This window comes from Panthera onca, chromosome A2, assembly GCF_046562875.1.
Source record: "Panthera onca isolate mPanOnc1 chromosome A2, mPanOnc1 haplotype 2, whole genome shotgun sequence".
NCBI lineage: Eukaryota > Metazoa > Chordata > Mammalia > Carnivora > Felidae > Panthera > Panthera onca.
In genome coordinates, this window is record NC_138340.1 from 150,561,666 (window position 1) to 150,580,725 (window position 19,060).

Sequence of the window (19,060 nt, forward strand, 5' to 3'; positions counted from 1 at the left end):
CTCTCCAAATAGATGCAAATCCTTCTGAAAGCAGGAATCAGCTAGGTTTGGGGGGCCAAAAGGCTTCTGTGCATGTAAACTGAGGGAAAGGAGCCACTATGATGACATGTTTTCAATAGTGCTTGAGATGTGTGTGCACTGGCATGTGCATTTTTTAAAATCCAATGCACCAAGATTAAATAAGGGTTGCTCGGATGACAATAAATGCTCTTCTGGTATGAACAAAGTCCTGTGGGCATAAAGAAGAAAATGGACAATTGTGCCATTCTGAGTGCAGGATAAACGGTGGTGAGCCGAAAAGCTCAGGGCAACAGAAGCTGCTAGTGAAGAGGACTGGGCATTCATACAGAACAGAGAGTAGCAGGAGCAGCTGATCTAAATACAGTAGAAGCATTTCGAACTACAAGTAGATGTGTTTTACACAATGTGTATGTAACTTTTTCTCTACTAGAATGTTCTGAAACTCTGTTTTAGGGGAGAATCGGATGATTTAAAGAGAACCAAAAAAAATCCAGATGTTTGTCTTAGGAAGGATCGAAGGGAGAAGAATCTGTTTGTAAAAAATGGAAAAATACTTACGGAAAGATTTCTATATAGAAAGCTATATAGAGAATGAGAAAAAAATACACTTAAAAATTAATGCAAAAGATAAATACATTCTTGGAAGCATTACAGCCTGGATTAGATGGAACGTGAACTAGGACATACAAGCAACAGGGCTAAGGGATGGGGAGGGACAGAAATCAAGTATAAGAAATCTATAAAATCTGAAAATTGGAAGCGTAAAGAAAAGCAGTCAAGTGAACACAAAACTGAGCACCAAGAACGAAGCACAGTGAAGAGACCCAAGGATGATCGAGAGGGCTTATCATCCAGGAGAGGGTATAGTGATCATCAGAATATGGTTTCGCCAAGACAAATGACAAAACTATACAGACATGGGGGTGTGTAAACTACCCTAACACGTTCGAGATCTGAATCTGCTAGAAGAAAATAACCCTAGTAAAACTGACTTCCTGACCATCAAAGAACCAGTTGGCTATTGTGCACGTAACACAAGCCTAAGAGTCTGTGATGTAATTTTAGGATTTACAGAAACAAGAAAAGAGAATAACTAGACTTGAGTTCCTGGATGGCAGGCATCCTGGCTATTTCTGCGATTACCACAGTACATTGCAATTACTTGTTTATGTACTGGCTTTCTTCTAATTCACTACGAGCTCCTCCAGGAAAGGGGGCTTGATTTAACCCTCTTTGCATATAGTGAACAGTTCCTGAACCTGGACCTCAACAGGTATTTAATGTTTCCTAATAGAAGAGCCCTGAACATTTGCTTCCAGGTTTTTGGAGAAGACAGCTTTCCAAAAAAGGTATTAAAAAAAAAAAAAAAAAAAAAGGATGGCTCAGGGTGGTCCCATGGTTATAGGAGGCAGTGATTCACAGGCCACAGAAGATGCCAAAATATGACTTTCTGATTATGCAAGAATAAATGATTCCAATAAGGGAAAGAAATTGAAGAGAAATCTAAAGGAACCAGCTGTTGCACTGGGAGAATCACATGGTATTAGATTTGAAAATAAAGCTTAGAAAAGATGGATGGAGGTAAAAAACCTACCTGTATATAAGAGTGTCATAATCCTTGAGGACTAAAATCAGAATATGTAATGATCTGAATGAAGCTTGTTGAAAATGCTGAAGGCAAGAAAAAGCTAAGTTTGGAACAGGAGAAAAGTAGGAAAAGCCACTGCTCAGCCTGATGTCACAACGCTAAGCCCCAAGAGAAGGCAGAGCTATGCAGTCCCAGCTTATTTTGCTTCTTTTCTATCTTCTTTACAAAAAGAGCACAATCCTCAAACCAGAAAGGACAGATTAAGCAACGTGAAGAGAACTGTAAGTTAGTAAAGATGCAAAGACAGTAGAAAAACAAAAAACAAAAAACAAAAACACATTCACTCAATTTAAATGAGTTTAAAATCTTTAGGTGCAAAATGAATTCTATTCCAGGGAATTAATCCTCACAGATGTGATCACAAAACCACTGTTAAGTGCCTGAAAAGGAGAAGACGGCAGATTCTAGAAGCTACATGCTTATAATTAGTTCTTGGGAAAATTCTGAAACAGATTAGGAGCTGGATGATTTCTTTAGAAATCAACAGTTTAACAAGCACTGCTCCTCTATAGCTTGCATTTGGGACATTTTCCATGGAAAATAATATGTAGCATTTTGGCTAGAACCTTAGGTCCCTTCCAACTGAAATACTCAGGAAGTTAAACTTTAATTTTGAAGCAGAACAGGTAGTCGTGGAGGCAGCTTCTCCTGACAATTGTTTTCCACTGGAAATGTCCTCCTTCTTTGTCCCATGTTCTCTTTCTTCTACTGCCTGCCCAAACTCAAGACTTTAAGGCCAGCCGTATCTCCGTCCCACTGACACATCAATTCCATAAAACAAATGGAATAAAGTGATGAGAGCCAAAATGCATTTCCAGAAAGATCCAATCATATCAAAATAATTTATTCTCTGGATGGGCTTTCTAGGATATCCTAAGTATTATGTATCTTGAATTTAGCAGTTGCTGGTAAGTCCTCTGATGGTAATCTTTTGCGACAAGATGTGAAGTGTAGCACTGGGAAACAGCAGTGTTTAGATGACTTTTCACAGAATCTACTGTGTGTCAGCCTAAAAGTTTCTGTGATGCTATTCCATTGACAGTTGCATCAAAACCAGTTAAGATACCTAGGAATAAACCTAACCAAAAAGGTGAAAGATCTGTACTCTGAAAACTATAAAATGCTGACCAAAGAAAATAAAGATGACACAAAGAAATGGAAAGACATTCCATGCTCATGTACTGGAAGAACAAATATTGTTAAAGTATACCACCCAAAGCATTCAATGCAATCCCTATCAAACTACCATCAGCATTTTTCACAGAGCCAGAACAAACAAACATTTTTATGAAACCACAAAAGACCTAAAATAGCCAAAGCAATCTTGAAAAAAACAAAGCTGGAGGCATCACAATACTGGACTTCCAAGTTATAATACAAAGCTGTAGTAATCAAAACAGTATGGTACTAGCACAAAAATAGACACATGGACCAGTGGAACAGAACAGAAAACCCAGAAATGGACCCACAATTATATGGCCAATTAATCTTTGACAAAACTGAAAGAATATCCAACGGGAAAAAGATGGTCTCTTCAACAAATGGTGTTGGGAAAACTGGACAGCAACATGCAAAAGAATGAAACTGGACCACTTTCTTACACCAAAACAAAAACAAGTTCAAAATGGATTAAAGACTGTGAGACCTAAAACCATACAAATCCTAGGAGAGAACACAGGCAGTAATAGCTTTTTTGACATCAGCTATAGCAACTTCTTTCTGGGGATGTCTCCTGAGCAAGGGGAAAAAAAGCAAAAATAAACTATTGGAACTACATCAAAATAAAAAGCTTCTGCATAGTGAAGGAAATAATCGACAAAACTAAAAAACTAAAAGGAATGAGAGAAGATATTTGCAAATGACATATCTATCTGATAAAGGGTTAGTATCTAAAATATATAAGGAACTTATAAAACTCAACACATACAAAACAAATAATCCAATTAAAAAATGGGCAGAAAACATCAACAGACATTTTTCCAAAGAAGACATACAAATGGCCAACAGACACATGAAAAGATGCTCAACATGACTCATCATCAGGGAAATGCAAAAATCAAAACTACAATGAGATATCATCTCACACTTGTCAGGATGGCTAAAATAAAAAACACAAGAAAAAACAGGTGTTGGCGAGGATGTGGAGAAAGGGGAACCCTTTTGCACTGTTGGTGGGAATGCAAACTGGTGTAGCCACTGTTACGGAGTAAAACATTATTGAGGTTCCTGAGAAATTTAAAAAGAGAAGTACCTTATGATCCAGCGATTGCACTGCTAGGTATTTACCCCAAGAATACAAAAATACTAATTCAAAGGGACACATGCACCTCAATGTTTATAGCAGCATTATATACAATAGCCAAGATGTGGAACCAACCCAGTGTCCACAGATTGATGAAGAAGTTGTGGTGTGTTTGTGTACACGTGTACACACACACACACACACACACACACACACACACAATGGAACAATACCCAGCCATAAAAAAAGAATGATATCTTGGCATTTGCAAAGACATGGCTGGATGAAATCTTGGCATTTGCAAAGACATGGATGCAGCTTGAGAATATTAATCTAAGCGACTTAGAGAAAGACAAATACCATATGATTTCACTCATGTGTGGAATTTAAGAAACAAAAGAACAAAGGGAAAAAAAGAGAAAAGAGAGACAAACCAAGAAAACAGACAGACTCTTAACTATAGAGAACAAAATGACAGTTACCAGAAAAGAGGTGGGGGCGGGGGGGGGGGGGGCTGTTAAATAGGTGATGGGGATGAGGGACTGAACTTGGAATAAGCACTGGGTGACATATGGAAATGTATGTATGGATTGTTGAATCACTATACTGTATACCTGAAACTATTATTACATTGTATGTTAACTGGAATTTGAATAGAATTTTTTAAAAATAATGTTTCTGTGATACTGCTTCCCTTATCTTTGATTCCATGCTTTTTTTCATGCTCACCAAAACCTACAAAGTTAATTTAAATATGCAAATGAAAGCAAATTCTAGAGATGGCAGAATCAGTAATAAAACAACTATTCAATTAAAAATCATCAAATTCTTCACACAAATGTTATTAATAATGTTACCAATAACATTTATCTCTTTACAATCATAGTTCCTTCATTAGACAAACCTGTAAGATGGTGATACACAAAGAGTATACTCTAACTACACCAAATCTAAACACAAAATTTAATAGGTCTGTACGTCCAGATTTTTACAAATGCATTAGGAAAGTACAGGATGAAAGAGCTCTAACGAGTCACACGTATGAAAAAAGGATCTAGTGGTTTTACTCAATAGGCTCATATTTGATATGACAAATGGGTAATGGATTTTCTAAAATGGTAACATTAAGACCATGTAAATAGATGTACAATGTCTAAATTAGCAATTATATGACAGGCAAATTGCAAGTGATAACCACTCTGAACCTCAGTTTCTTCATTTACAAAAGGGAGGTAATACCCACTCCACAGAGTATTTTTATAAAAGGACTTTGTAAACTGTTAAGGATTATGTAAATATGGGTAACAAAAGTAGTTTTAATGATAAAAATAGATCTGTTATCTGATCACATCTGGATTATTGAAGTGTGAGCTTTATGTTTTTTAAGAAAGGCATTCATTGTCCAGTCAAAATACGTGTCAGAGGTTGCCCTTAAAAGAGCTCTCTATTTAAGAAAGTATTGAGCTCCCCAAACGGCTCATCATTTACTCATGAAGAGTTCTGGGGGGAAAAAATATTTTGTAGAGACATTCTGAATTGTGTATATGTGCCTGTTGTAAGGGGGAAGATGTACAACTTATACACACACACACACACACACACACACACACACAGAGACACATTTCACAAATGAAAAATTGGAAGTAAGGAAAGTTATTAGGTTATTAGGTGGCATTTAAAAAACTGTGAGAGTGTGTTTTGGGGGAGTGGTAGAGAGGAAACAAGTAAACGTCAGGAGCTGAGGTTTCCAGAGTTGAAAGACAAAGACGACGGTTCCGAGATAAAGAAGACAGAAGGAGAGGTCTGATCGTGGAGTGGTGAGGGAAATCAACACTGAAGAAGAGCACAGCACAACCAAGAGGTAAGTTGTAACTCATGTGCAGTTGAATCTGAGTTAATCTTCTAAAAGTCCCCATGTAACACAAAGCACACCCAGGTTTTGCAGGCCTCTAGAAGTCATCAGACACCAATATCACTCTCTCAACCATTAGCTTTCATTCAACATTTTCTGAATGTCTACTCTGTATCATTTTCTTTCCTAAAAGTGATGCTGTTCTGCTTGTTTGTTTGCTTGTTTGTTTTCTTTTGTGGTCCACTAGAGGTTGGCCATTCTGAACAAAGTCAGTGATAGCTTTTGATTGTTCAGCGCCAATAACACATTTTTATGGGGGTAGGAGTTCTTCTTCAGTTTGCATTCATAACCAAAGTATTTTGCTACCTATTATGCAGGCAATCCCCATATGGTTATGTGTCTACTGAAATTTCTAAGATCTCTTATATTCATAATTTTCTAAATTAAAAGATTTCTAAATTTTCTAAAAGTTATTAAAAACACCAAACCCAGTTTTTTGTCCATTTAATTACACAGCTTACTTTTATTTTGACAATGAAGATCAGTCTCATCTCTTTCTGAAAGACGGCTCCTATCTTATGGATTTAAATCAAAGTCAGAAAAATTCCCAAAAAAGACTAAAATTATCCATTTTCTGAAACATGATTTTAATTGACAAATTCTTCATAACCCAGCTATGACTTCACGCTTCGATTAGAAAGTATCATTTCAGGCATTAAAACAATAATTTACTTTATTTTTTAATTTCCAGGAAAAAAAATTCAGGAAATGAAATAGCTTTCTCATTAGTTTATACTAAAACTAAATGAAACAGATATGGGTATAGTCATGGTGATGATTATGGTGATAAACATTTCCAACCCAACAGATCAAGCAAGCACACATCCTTAAGAGTTCTTCCTCATTGTACTATTTACAAGCAAAGAGATGTTTGTTAAAGTTTGGGACTCTTTTACAAATAAATGTTTGATTTCCAAACCAAGCATGTATATTTTAAAATTTAGCGATTTTAGCTATACGAAATGTCTAATTAAAAAAAAGAAGACTATTTTGCTGTTTCCTCCTCTTTACCACTTATTCACATACTAGGGAAAACTAAAAACTTCTGTGTTTCCAATTCTCAAATGATGTCTCAATTTAAAAAGAATTAGTCTTAATAAGAACACATCCTTTCCGGATCTACAAAAGATAATACTCCTGTAGAGATTAACAATTCAAAACACCATGATGAATTAAATGACTCAAATGCTCACCACCAGTCCACTAAGGGGCCTTAGTTTAAAAATCATTTAAAATATACACTTATTTAAGTGCTCATCCTTAGCTATGATTTATTCTAGTTGGATTTGAAAAAGATTGCGAAAGATGGTCTTGACAAACCAATTCTCAATGTTGAGCCCTACTGTGAAGAAGGCAGGAAGCAAAGAAGATCAGATGAATACAGTCTCAAATTCAAATCAGAAACAATTCTTATTTCACCATATCCTGAAACCTTATACTGAACTAGAACTAACATCTCAGTGGAAAAAAATTTAATTAAAAATTACACATATTTGTAAAACACGGAATCGTAGTCATAAAGTCTAGAAGTATTAAATGATTTTTAAAAGAGCTAGGATCACTCAGAAGTTGGGGAAAGTGGATAATATGGTCTTACAACATCAAAAATCTTCTATCAATTCAACATTTAACAGTACAATGGTTGTTAGTCTATTCCAAAACTCAGACTATGCTTTCTGTTCAAATGTGCTGTTTTTAAGAGAGAAAGAAAAGAAAAATGATATATGATCACTTAAAACTAAATGCCAGTTTGGAAATGAGCTGAAAGGTGATAGACTGGTTACCGGGGAGGTAACTAGGAGGTAACTGATCACAGAGACTCTGAATAAACACTCAGCAGCCTGAGAGGGAGACAGCTTTCTCCTTTGAAAAGGGAAAGTTGAGGCCTGTCAGGGATCCTGTGGGGAAATCATACAGGGAGTACACATGAAGATCGAGCTGAGAACTCCCTCTCTAACTGCGAAACGTTACACGGAGAAAGAGGATTTTCTTGTTTGGCCAAAGAAAGAAAAAAACTGGACAGTGAAATGAACACAAGGTATTGGATGAAGACTCATGGTGGTCAAGAATTAAAACCTGGAAGTGTGTTATGAAATAAAGGTTGCAGGAATGGATGTATTTATTTGGAAATTATGAGACTTTGCTTATTTTAGTAATAGGCTTCATTCCAATCAACTCTCATTTAATATATAGGTGAGGTCTTTGGAGTTTACACATAACAGTATTGACTACACTAAAATTCAAGATATGTTATACCTATCCAGGTCTGGGAAAGACCACAGTTACATTAGGTGATGAATATTAATGGCTTGGAAGTAAAAGGAAACATACCTGGTAGTAAAGCTTACCCTAAGCTGGGGGTTGGAAGGATGCCTGCTAGGGCATATCTACCAGTAATCTATATTTTTAAGTTTTAATTAAAACCTATGTTTTAACATAAGTGGAACAATGGTACGTAGCCCAACATTCTGCTTAAGGCCAGTAAGAAAACTTCCTATTTGGTTTGATGAAGTTATAACCCTGGGCCTCTTTTACCTTTAGCTGGATACTCAATGTATAGATGTAATAAAGAAAAAAATAAACAGCTCCAGGGTGTCAGTCTTCTTACAAGGGCCAACATATAAAATAACAATGTTTAAAAACATCCCAGTAATGTTCCAGATCACTATATTCTGCTCCATAGATACACGATTTCAGTATGCAAGGCCAGTAACAGAGTATAAATGTTAGCATAGTCCTCGGGATAAGATCTCACCATACAAGGAAACCGCACTAGGCTACAAAAGTTGATTGCAGTCAGCTTTCCTGCATTTCTTCTTGGAGATGGTGATGGTATTATCATCTTTAAATCCTTGTGGAGCTTTCCCTCTGTTTCATTATGCTGAAAACAACAACCTCCTTGATTGAAAACATCAGCAGATATGCTATCATTTTACATGGTGTAGCATATAGTTCTTCAAGATGAGTCTGAGATGACAGCTTTAGTGTGAGTGTAGTACATCTTGGTGCCATTACTGTAAGATTTTTTTTTTTTTTTTCATTCTGTCATATTAGAGATGTCACCAGTCTAGTGATCATGCATGCTGGTCCTTAAATGCTCTTTGGCACTGCAGGAAAATCCTGGGTAAATTTAATTCCACCTCTGTTTTACCCTTTATTTTAGTTCTCACATTGGTAATTAATTTAAGTCTACATTGAGAGTACCTGCAAGGTTATGCACCCCCCCACCACCCCCACTGAAGTTACTCCAAGATCACTGGGTCACATTTAACACAGGTTTCCACAACTTACAGGATTTGTGATAACAGTCGTCAGTAGATGGACACTTTGAAAGACTTCATTATTTGCACTGACATTCACAGTTGAAAGCCCTTGACTTGCGAGTACTACTATAATAATCAAACTGTAAGACACAACAAAGTTTAGAGAAGAGATATATTCTGAATCTTGAGGTTTTTTTTCTCCTTGAGTTACATGTATGAAAGCATATTCAGATGGTGAGGGCTAAGAGAACTTTAAATTGTTTTTAGAAAGTGATTATGGGCAAATCACAATCCTTCTGAGCCTTGTTTATTATTATCATTATTACTTAGTCTTTAAAAGGCAGATTGTTAAAGACGATGTCACAGATTTCAAAGCTCTGAAATTTATTCTAATACAAAGTTTTCTTACTATCCTTTCCTTAGGTTCTCCCAAAGAGTGTGACATGGGATGGGTATGCTTAGTAGTGAGAGTGAAATCTGATTAGAAAAAGCTATGAAAATATTTGTTCATATAAAATATGGCCAGAGGTGAGATGGGCACCCACACTATAACCTCACTGCATTTAAATAGGGTATTTCTTTAAAAATAAATTTAGAAACAGACTATACATGCATCACTTATCCCAAACACATGAATTAATCAGAACATAGCAGGAATAAATACGAAATGTAGCAGAAAAATGGCCTGAGACTTTTTCCTCTGCTACATTCACCAAGTGGATTTAAATGAAAATTACTAAGTATAAACCTACACACACACACACACACACACACACACACACACACACACACATACTTTCAAGCTCACATCCATAGAGAGTGCTACGCTTATAGTATACCTTTGCTAAGCAAACCTTTTCTTACATAACACTAATCAAATGTCACAAAGACACAGAGATTATTATTGCCATTTGAAAACTATTCAGACAGGTGCTTCAAACCTTTGTACCTACTCAGGAAAACATGTACACTAAAGCTCTTTTACCTAACAGCTCCTTGCCTTCTTCCCCCTTTTGAAAGGGCAGTCTATGAAAGTTGTTCTACCCACAGCTTAGGTAATACTGTTGTGAAGAGTTATGCAGTATTTGAAGGTTTAATATTTGCCTTTCGGCCTATAAGGTAAAAACACCGAGTCTACTAGATGAGATGCACACAGCCCCACAAGGAATGGTCAAAATTCTCACGGCTGGAGTGCGTTATTTTGCTATTTTAACACGGAGATAAAGAACAGTACTAGACCACTGAATTGTACACTTTAAAGCAGTTCATTGTATGTTATGTGAGTTTCACCTCAATATAACAAAAAAAGGTACTGAGTGCTCTAAAGGCTTTACAAATTTTATGGAGGGGGGGAAAAAAAGCTTTTGTGGTGTTGCTTTTTAAAAGAGCACAACAGTGGGCCTGGGTACCAAACACGAGCTGGAGCAAAACCACTGTTCTAAGCACGGTGCTTTCCTGGGTCAGTTAGAGCTTCCAGGAACCCTTCGAATAATCATAAAATGTCAAGTGGACTAAGAACAAAGTAAAGTCAATGGCTGCCTTAGGAAGTATGGTCTGAAGGAACCTGGAAAGAATGGACTGGTTCTTTCAGTACAGCTATTTCCAGCTGTTTCGTGGAACTTCCAGGTACTTCAGTTCAATTCTCAAGTAGCTTAGATTGCTTGGGCCTGTCTTCAGTTCTAGGTAACTAGCAGTTACAGACTAGATTTCTGTGGAACTCGAACCCAGGGTAGATGCTCTAAAACACTATGGAACAGAACAGATTCCCCTTATGAATTCTGAACTCTCAGGATAATTCTTTGGAGAGAGTTCCACTGGCATTAAAGCCTGGTATATCCAGCGATATATGGTTGCTAAGAATAATACTCGTGGCAGCAAATCACAGGGCAGAAAGAAGATCTAAGCAGCAGTGGCTTCTCGATCCATCAGCACAGTTTCACAAACAGTATTTCTGAGCAATGATTTGCCCTTTCCGGTATTACCACTTTTACATGTCATAGTTGATATTTCAGCCGACATATATGAAACAAGTCCAGTGACGACTTAATGAAAAATATTTTAATGTCAATAAATTAAGAGTGCTTCCAAACTAGGCGTATTTGCTATTAATTAAATGAGGGAAAAATGTCATTTATCTCTATCTCCATCCCTATTTCACTATTATCTTCAGCAATTTTTCCTAAAGGTCACATCTAAGTGTACAAACCTTAAGAGTAGATTAGTTCAGTAACTTGCAGGTTTATATCTATTCACATAGCATATTCTCTGGAGGGGCAAACTGTCAAAATGCTTTTATAATCTTCTATGATAAAGTTCTGAATTTCTTTGCTACTCTTCAAAAATATAGTACTTAATTCCAATCTGCTATATAAAGCAGAATGACCCAGTACCACCAAGTAAGAAGAGAAACTTTCCCTATGTAAGTGGAAAGCTGGTTCTTTTCAGTTTTGCACTTGGGAGAAACTAGCTTACACTTGTAACATGGGCTCTTCAACTCTGCCTCATCACATGCCACACCCACTGCCTCTAAATCTTCCACAGCATGAAACAGGTCTACTATCCCTCACACTCACTGGGCTCACCTATACCTGTCCGGTCTCATCCCTGGCTCTTCCCAAGCCTTCCCCTACATTCTGCTTCCACACCCTGCTGTGCTGAGGAAGAAACGTTTATTCCATTGTGGACGTTTTCCTTTGGGTCACTGACTTACAAAAACCTGACCCAGGATTCACGAAGTGGTATCACGCTTTCTCAGTTCTCTCTCATGCAGTCTGCATTCTTACTCTCAAGAAATGACTGGAAGAAAAGTGAGTAGATAAGAGATCACAGGGGTTGTGAAAGCCAGCCACCTTTCCAAAGGGGGAATGTTAGACATTTATCTACCACCCTTTCCTTGGTTTGCACTCACTGCTCAATACTGAATGGTCAACATACTGACCACAGTCTCCTAATCTGTCAGTCCCTTAACAACACTATGCCTGTTCTTTATCCTCACCAAAATCTAAAGTCACTGAACTCGCTTCAACACCCTCACACCAATGGTTCTTTCTCTTCTTGACCACAAGATTAGGTGTTTCAATGATGTCTTCTTTTCTTTTTAAACTTTTATTATCTATCTATCTATCTATCTATCTATCTATCTATCTATCTATCTATCTATCTATGTATCTACAATCTTTAAGTAGGCTGTAGGCCCAATGTGGGGCTTCAACTCATGACACCGAGGTCAAGAGTTGCATTCTACCGACTGAGCCAGCCAGGCACCCCTCAATGCTGTCTTCTTGAGTATCTTTGTATCCCTTTCTTCTTCTTTTAACCAAACTTTCAATATTTGCTTTGTCTATCCTTGATGCTTTGTGCACAACCAGAGAAACATACAAGACCATACCTATTTGAACTCTACAAGTTTTAAATTTGATCCTTATCTTTACTCAGCAATTCTCGAATTTCTCTTTGATGCACTTCTAGGCTTATTCTTACAGATTTATTTGACCGCCTTTCTTTACAGAATCCCAGGGGCGCCTGGGTGGCGCAGTCGGTTAAGCGTCCGACTTCAGCCAGGTCACGATCTCGCGGTCCGTGAGTTCGAGCCCCGCGTCAGGCTCTGGGCTAATGGCTCGGAGCCTGGAGCCTGTTTCCGATTCTGTGTCTCCCTCTCTCTCTGCCCCTCCCCCGTTCATGCTCTGTCTCTCTCTGTCCCAAAAATAAATAAAAAACGTTGGAAAAAAATTAAAAAAAAAAAAAAAAATTAAAAAAAAAAAAAAAAAAAGAATCCCATCTCTGCTCTTCACTCCCATTCTCGCACACCACGCATTCAATAATTACTGATCTGAGTCCTTTCCTCTATTCTCATTTTCTCTACTCTTGCATACTCTCTGCTAGATTTTTTGCTTGTTCTTACAGAGAACAAGGCCCTCCTCTCTAAAGCTAAACCTATAACCTAACCTCATCTCAGGAACTTCTCTCTTCCCAGCACTACCAAAATCCGTAATCCTAATGGATTGGCCTACCTTCTCCTTAGCACTGTCCAAGTCTTCCTCTCAATTGGCCCTTTATGTTTTGCTTTGGAATATTTATCCACCTTATCTGAAAGCAATGCATTCTAATACCTACCACCCATCTAATAAACATCTTATTCTTCTCTTTCCCTTAGTTACCAAATGTCTTAAGTAAGTTATCAATAAATTCTGTATCCATATCCTTGACACTTCCTCATGAATCCTAGGAATCTGGCTTCCATCTGTACCTTTATGAAAGTTACATTTTAAAGATCACCAGAGACCTAGACAAACCTGAAGGACTTTTCTTAGATTTCATGTTTTCTGGCTTCTAATTCATAATTTCTTCTCCATTCTTATACTATTACTGTCCTAATCCAGGCCATCTCATTTGCACTGGCCAGCAATAACATACTAGAACATTTTCTTCATTTCAAGCAAACACATTACCAAATTAATATTCTTAAAATGCTACAATGAAGTTACATCTTTACCAAAGAACCTATAGTTCTCTACCATTGACCATATCCACATCTGAATTAACTATTCTTCCTCGTTTTCAAGGCTCTGAGCCCTTACTCCACCTCTCCGTATGACCTGTACACTTCAGACGAGTCCATCTCCCTACTGTCCTTCTCTCCTAACCCCTAGGGACCACTCCAATCTCTGTCCCTGGTTCTTTGTTCATCTGTTCCCATTATTGCATTTCCCCCTTCCATTATCTACATTTCAGCCATCCTTCAAAATCAAAAAGCCCCATACTTTTTTAGTGAAGGCTTTCCCTGAGCCAGCTTACATTAACTTCTTTAATTCCCATTTCTCCTTTTGTATCAGCATGGTGTTTGGTTAGTTCACTAAACATTTCATGTGTAAATACCTGCATATATTACTGCCATTTACTCAGCACAAGGAGACAATGTAGTAGGTACTCATTCAGATACAAAGGCTGAGTGAAGCAAGACACAGCACTAAGGGCAGAGGACTTGACACTGGACAACTGGTTTCGGTCCATATTTTATAGAAAAAGACACAGGTATCATTGCTTTAGGCTATCACCTCTTGATAAGATAATCTTTCAAAAAAGTTATTGTGCTTTCAACTGTATGGTATCCATTTCTTAAAGCCAATTAAGCAAATTTGGGGAAACTTCAAGATCAAATAAAAAAATCTAAAACCTTGTAACTCAACGAGATAAAACATCCCCCAGTTTTTAACGTACGCACATATAACAGAGTGGTCTTCATTTTAAGATTTCTATGCACCTGCAATTCATTCCTTTTTCTTGGCTTTCTGAGGCAACGCCTCTGTGGGAGTAGCTCCCTATGGACCTGTATCACAGCAAAAGAGAGCTCTGGCAATCCTGAAGGTGCTTGGAACACAGTACAAATAGGAGCCATGTCAGTAAAAATGGGCACAGCCACAACGCATTCAAGTGTTTTCTTTAAAAGAACATATATATAGAAAGCTCTACTTAACACCCAGGACACTAAGAGTTAGAGACATGAGCATACATACACGACTAAGACACTTAAATTAGAATCACGAATGTATGTCTTCCCTAGTAAGAATTTTTTCACTCCTTCCAAATTATCATCTATTTAAAAATTTCAGCTATCAATATTTAATACCCTTTGTTGCCACTGTCAGAGCAATGAATAATAAAATGAGTCTTGGTTGCTGTGGCTGTTCTCATTGTTATATTAAGAGCTGACCCTATAGAAACCGTTTGAAATAAAACTGTCACTAGACTGTTATCCTTGACGATAGGATCTGTGCTTCATTCAACCTTGTATCCCTCAAGACCTAACTCAGGTCACTACACAGAATAGGCACTCAGTTATTTGATTAATACTCTGCTGAAATAAGAGAAGAATAGATAAAAGCACCACCTGGAAAAACAAAATGCAACAGCGGAATGAAATCTTTAAGAAAATAAAAAGAGGCACTTGACATTCATCATGACTTAAATCATTCACTCCAGGTCTCTATTTCTTGCAGTGGCACTAAAACCATTTCAAGTTAGCAGTTCTTAACTTTTCTTCGGGGGCGGGGGGGGGGGGGGGGGAAGGAAGTGTCACCAAACCCTTTATAAATCTGTAACTATGGATTTTCCCTCCAGAAAAAAGTGGGCAGCTGTACATACATACAAATTCCTAACTTTGCTAGTACATCCAAAGGGTTCTGATCTCTGGCTTTAAAAACTCCTGAATTAAGAAACAGACTAGTAATTTTTTAAAAGTTAGGATGTAAAAGCGTAAAAGGCTTCCCTCGTGCATGACACATCAATCATGCAGGAATTTAATAAAAATTAATCTGAAGCTTTTTAGAATTTTTCATTCTTTACCATCATTTATTTGGTTTCATCAATTTACTTGCTATGTCAAGCAGTACTTTCTCCTGTGTTGTCATTTCTTCGTGCTTTAACATAATTCATTACAACTTGATTTCAAGACTTCATTTAAAAAAAGAAACATACTATATGGAATATTAAATAAGCAAAACGGTGAGGCTTATTATTCTAGGTTTACAAGGTCTTGAAATCACAAAGTTAAAGGATAATCTTCAGCTATTCAATGTGAAAATATGTAAGCTGAAGCCTAAATGACCAAGAAGCATTTTCCTGACGTATGGTGTGTGTCAAAGTGTAGAGGATACAGAAGCAAACCGGAGAGAGTTCTGGGTCCTAGCAAGTCTAGACAAACCACCTGACACTTTTTTGGACCTGGCTAGGAAGGAGAAAGGAGAGAGAAAGTGACCACAGGAAAGAAGCATTGTTTAACACGTGTTATCTCTCTCTCAACACAGAGAAGTAAAGTAAATGGGAGCGAACCATTAGTCTTTGTAAGAAGATCCAGGCACTGAAAGGCTTGCACTGAGGGCTGGAGAAAGCTAGGTACTAGTAAGTTTCATTACAGGAAGCCCAAGTTTGTTAACAAAGCCTAGAAACCTTAACATCACAGGAGACAGTAAGTGGATGTCTTGACCTTAGAGCAAAATGAAACCATGATTAACTCATGATAAAAGGCTTCTAAGAAGGCTACAATATTTTATTTATATTTTCTATATTTCTTGTAATGCTGCCCTAGAATCACTTCTGAATAGAAATTACAGATTGTCATTTATGCAGAATTTTACAAAAAAAAAAAAAAAATTTAAATGGCTAGATAATTAGCTATTCCTACACGCTCAGTTAACCAAAGCGAAGGTTAACTAAAAACAGATTTTAGTTTACCTGCTATACCTGAGGACAAAACCATCTAATTGCTTATTATGCCTAACAGAAAATAATCAGACTTTATATGAAGAGGTACCCTTGAAAACTCCAACATGATATTAAGTATCACTTCCTAATAACATGTTTTAAAATTATTATTATTTTAAATACTTAGGCTTCCTTTTTTGGTATTCATGTTACTCTTTTAATATTTTTCAAAAAATAAAGGCATAGCTTTTATCACAATTGTTTTCTGAAAATGTCAAGAGGAGAGCGGACTTTCCCCTTTCTTTCCAGATGCTTCATGTAGGCAGAATACGGTCACGTTTTCTGAATCAGTTTCTGTTCACCGCTCAGAATTTAATTGTTTATTTTCCTTCATTATCAGCTTTAAAACTATGTCAAAAAAGTGTGTATTATCCGAAAACATCACTTCACATTATGTCCTAACAGAGTATGCCACTATACTCTGAGACTAAAATTTCCTAGGACAACTTACATGGCCTAATTTTAGAGGCTCCTCAATCTCTTCTCCTCCACCTTAGTCTCATTCTGGCCAGGTACTTGTAATAGAGCTTTATTATCACATTTCAATTATTAAACAACGAAGTTTCAAACCGGTATCTCACAGAACTACCAGTTGTTCCATAAAAACGTCACGCTACTATGGTTGCTTCTTACATACAATGTTTACCCCAAATTCAAGTTTCTGATAAATCAACTGTAAGTTGAAATTCTGTTTCTGAGGCATTTCCTGGTATACTAGGCAGTGCATTAGAAAAGAGATATTGCATTTAGTCTATAGTAATTATCTTTTAACCTTCTGTATATAATTAACAACCATTCAGAAAGAAAGTGCAAATGTGCAAATGAGAGACAACAAAAACAGTTTCTAAACACGTAATGCATTCATATAGGATATAAATCCATACAACTAAAAATAAATGCTGACAACATCCTTCTGAGCATTAAGCGACACCACCAGTTTTGTGTTGTATGTATTCTTTCTTCTCAAGTATTCAAAGAAATGCAATAGACATTATCTTCTTAAATTTTCAAATTTTTCACGAGTATATTAGGATATTACCATTTTTTTCACAAATCAGAAAACAAGGAACTACCATTATCTTTGCATAATTTCAATAATAGAGCCAAAATAAGAACAATTCTAGCTAATCTCATCTGGGATCTTAATTAGTACTACAAGTTTATTTGTGTGAGTTAAAAATAGTATCACTCATGAGAAACAATGCCAAAATTATTATGCTAATAAATAGTGTTAAAGGCCTAAAGAAGAAATACTTTAGCAACTATGAGGTAACACACTAGTTGTAGGCATGAGGAACGTTTATATTGGCTCTTTTGGGTGTATACATTAAATGCGAAATCAGAAAGGAATCATGCAAAAATCCGGTTGCCCATGCAAGCACCCCAGAGTCTAATCCTCTCCTCTCAGTTCTGTTGTCAGGCCACAGTAGTGTGGAGACTTGTAGGCTGCTGTCCTTGTTGTAATGAATGGGAAGAGGCTGACAGTGGCATGGTCGAAACCTTCACCTCTTCTTCCCCTGTGGAAAAGTCAGTCATGGTCTAGTTATGGGTGACTAGATTTGTTAACAGTCCCTTTAAAAATGATTTCAATATTTGGAATACTGATACATATATAAAATACATGCTTAATGGCTGGAATCTGGGTGTGAAACAAGACATGAATTTCAAAATATAAACTTATCAAGTACCTAGAAAGTAGTTACACTGTAAACACACCCTTCAATTTAATACTATGTCAGGTATAAGAACAAATAGAATAGATTTAGGACTATAAATAGACAAAAAGGAAAAAAAAGAGACCAGGAAAGCCATTCTTTTCCAAGCCAATTGGACCCCCTTTAAATTCAGATACTCCTCTAACAGTAATAGAATTTTGTGAAAAAAATTAAAAATAAATTCACAGATGTGAAAACATGATTTTTAAAAGGAAAAATGACAAACCCATGTTTTAAAGGCAGAAATTATGTTTATAAAAAAGAAATAAAAAGATACAAATATTAACTCAGCAAATTACCATATAGCATCTGAATATTCAATGTGCACTTCTGAAGTAATGAGAAAATAGTGAAATGCTAGTAATACAATGATCCAATTGACTGAAAGCAAAGATGACTACTTCTAGGTCAGAGAACTATACATGAAATGAGATCAGTTCTCCTAATTATAATTGATAATTACTGTACAAGTGACTTTGTTTCACACATGACTCAAAATTCAATCAAGTCACTGCTAACATAGCTAATTCAGTAATCATATTTAAAGAAAAATGTCCCCTCACAAGTAAAACTGAATGCACAAAAACATGAAAAAAATCCAATCCTAAACAGTTTCAAATATTTTTCTAAGTATATCTTAAAATAACAATGCTTACAGACTGAGACTTACTATGATTGTTTTCCAAATAATTTTTAGCATTATGGATAAAAACATCTTGGCAGAGAGTTCTTGGAAAAACAAATCTGCAAAATTACATTTAGAAATACTTAACTGGCAGATTTAACGGACGACATGAAGAAAAAGACCTCTGGCCTTTAGAGCAGGTTCTTTCATTATTTTTCAGTAAATTGGCAAAGATTCTATCAATTCCAAGTATACAGCAAAGGAGGCTGTGTAAAGGAAATTTTAGACTACTAGAGCTGTTGGTGAGAACATGTTGCTGATAAGGACTGAGCAAGAGATTAATTTTTATGAAGTCGATAAACTTCATTCTACTT

At 36.6% G+C, this 19,060-nt stretch overlaps 1 protein-coding gene across 8 annotated transcripts in view; it reads right to left on the minus strand.

Moving 5' to 3' along the window:
* The window catches only part of CNOT4 (CCR4-NOT transcription complex subunit 4), a 148,349-nt gene that overhangs the window by 10,055 nt on the left and 119,234 nt on the right, over window positions 1-19,060 (minus strand). For 2 of the 8 annotated variants that reach the window (XM_078438976.2, XM_078438975.2), the window contains exon 11: window positions 15,128-17,863. The exons of the other annotated variants lie outside the window; for them this stretch is intronic. In XM_078438976.2, the coding sequence (XP_078295102.1) occupies window positions 17,763-17,863 (101 nt within the window). In that variant the 3' untranslated portion in view covers window positions 15,128-17,762. Of the gene's footprint in view, window positions 1-15,127; window positions 17,864-19,060 lie in introns of those variants that run through there. 8 annotated transcript variants of the gene reach the window in all.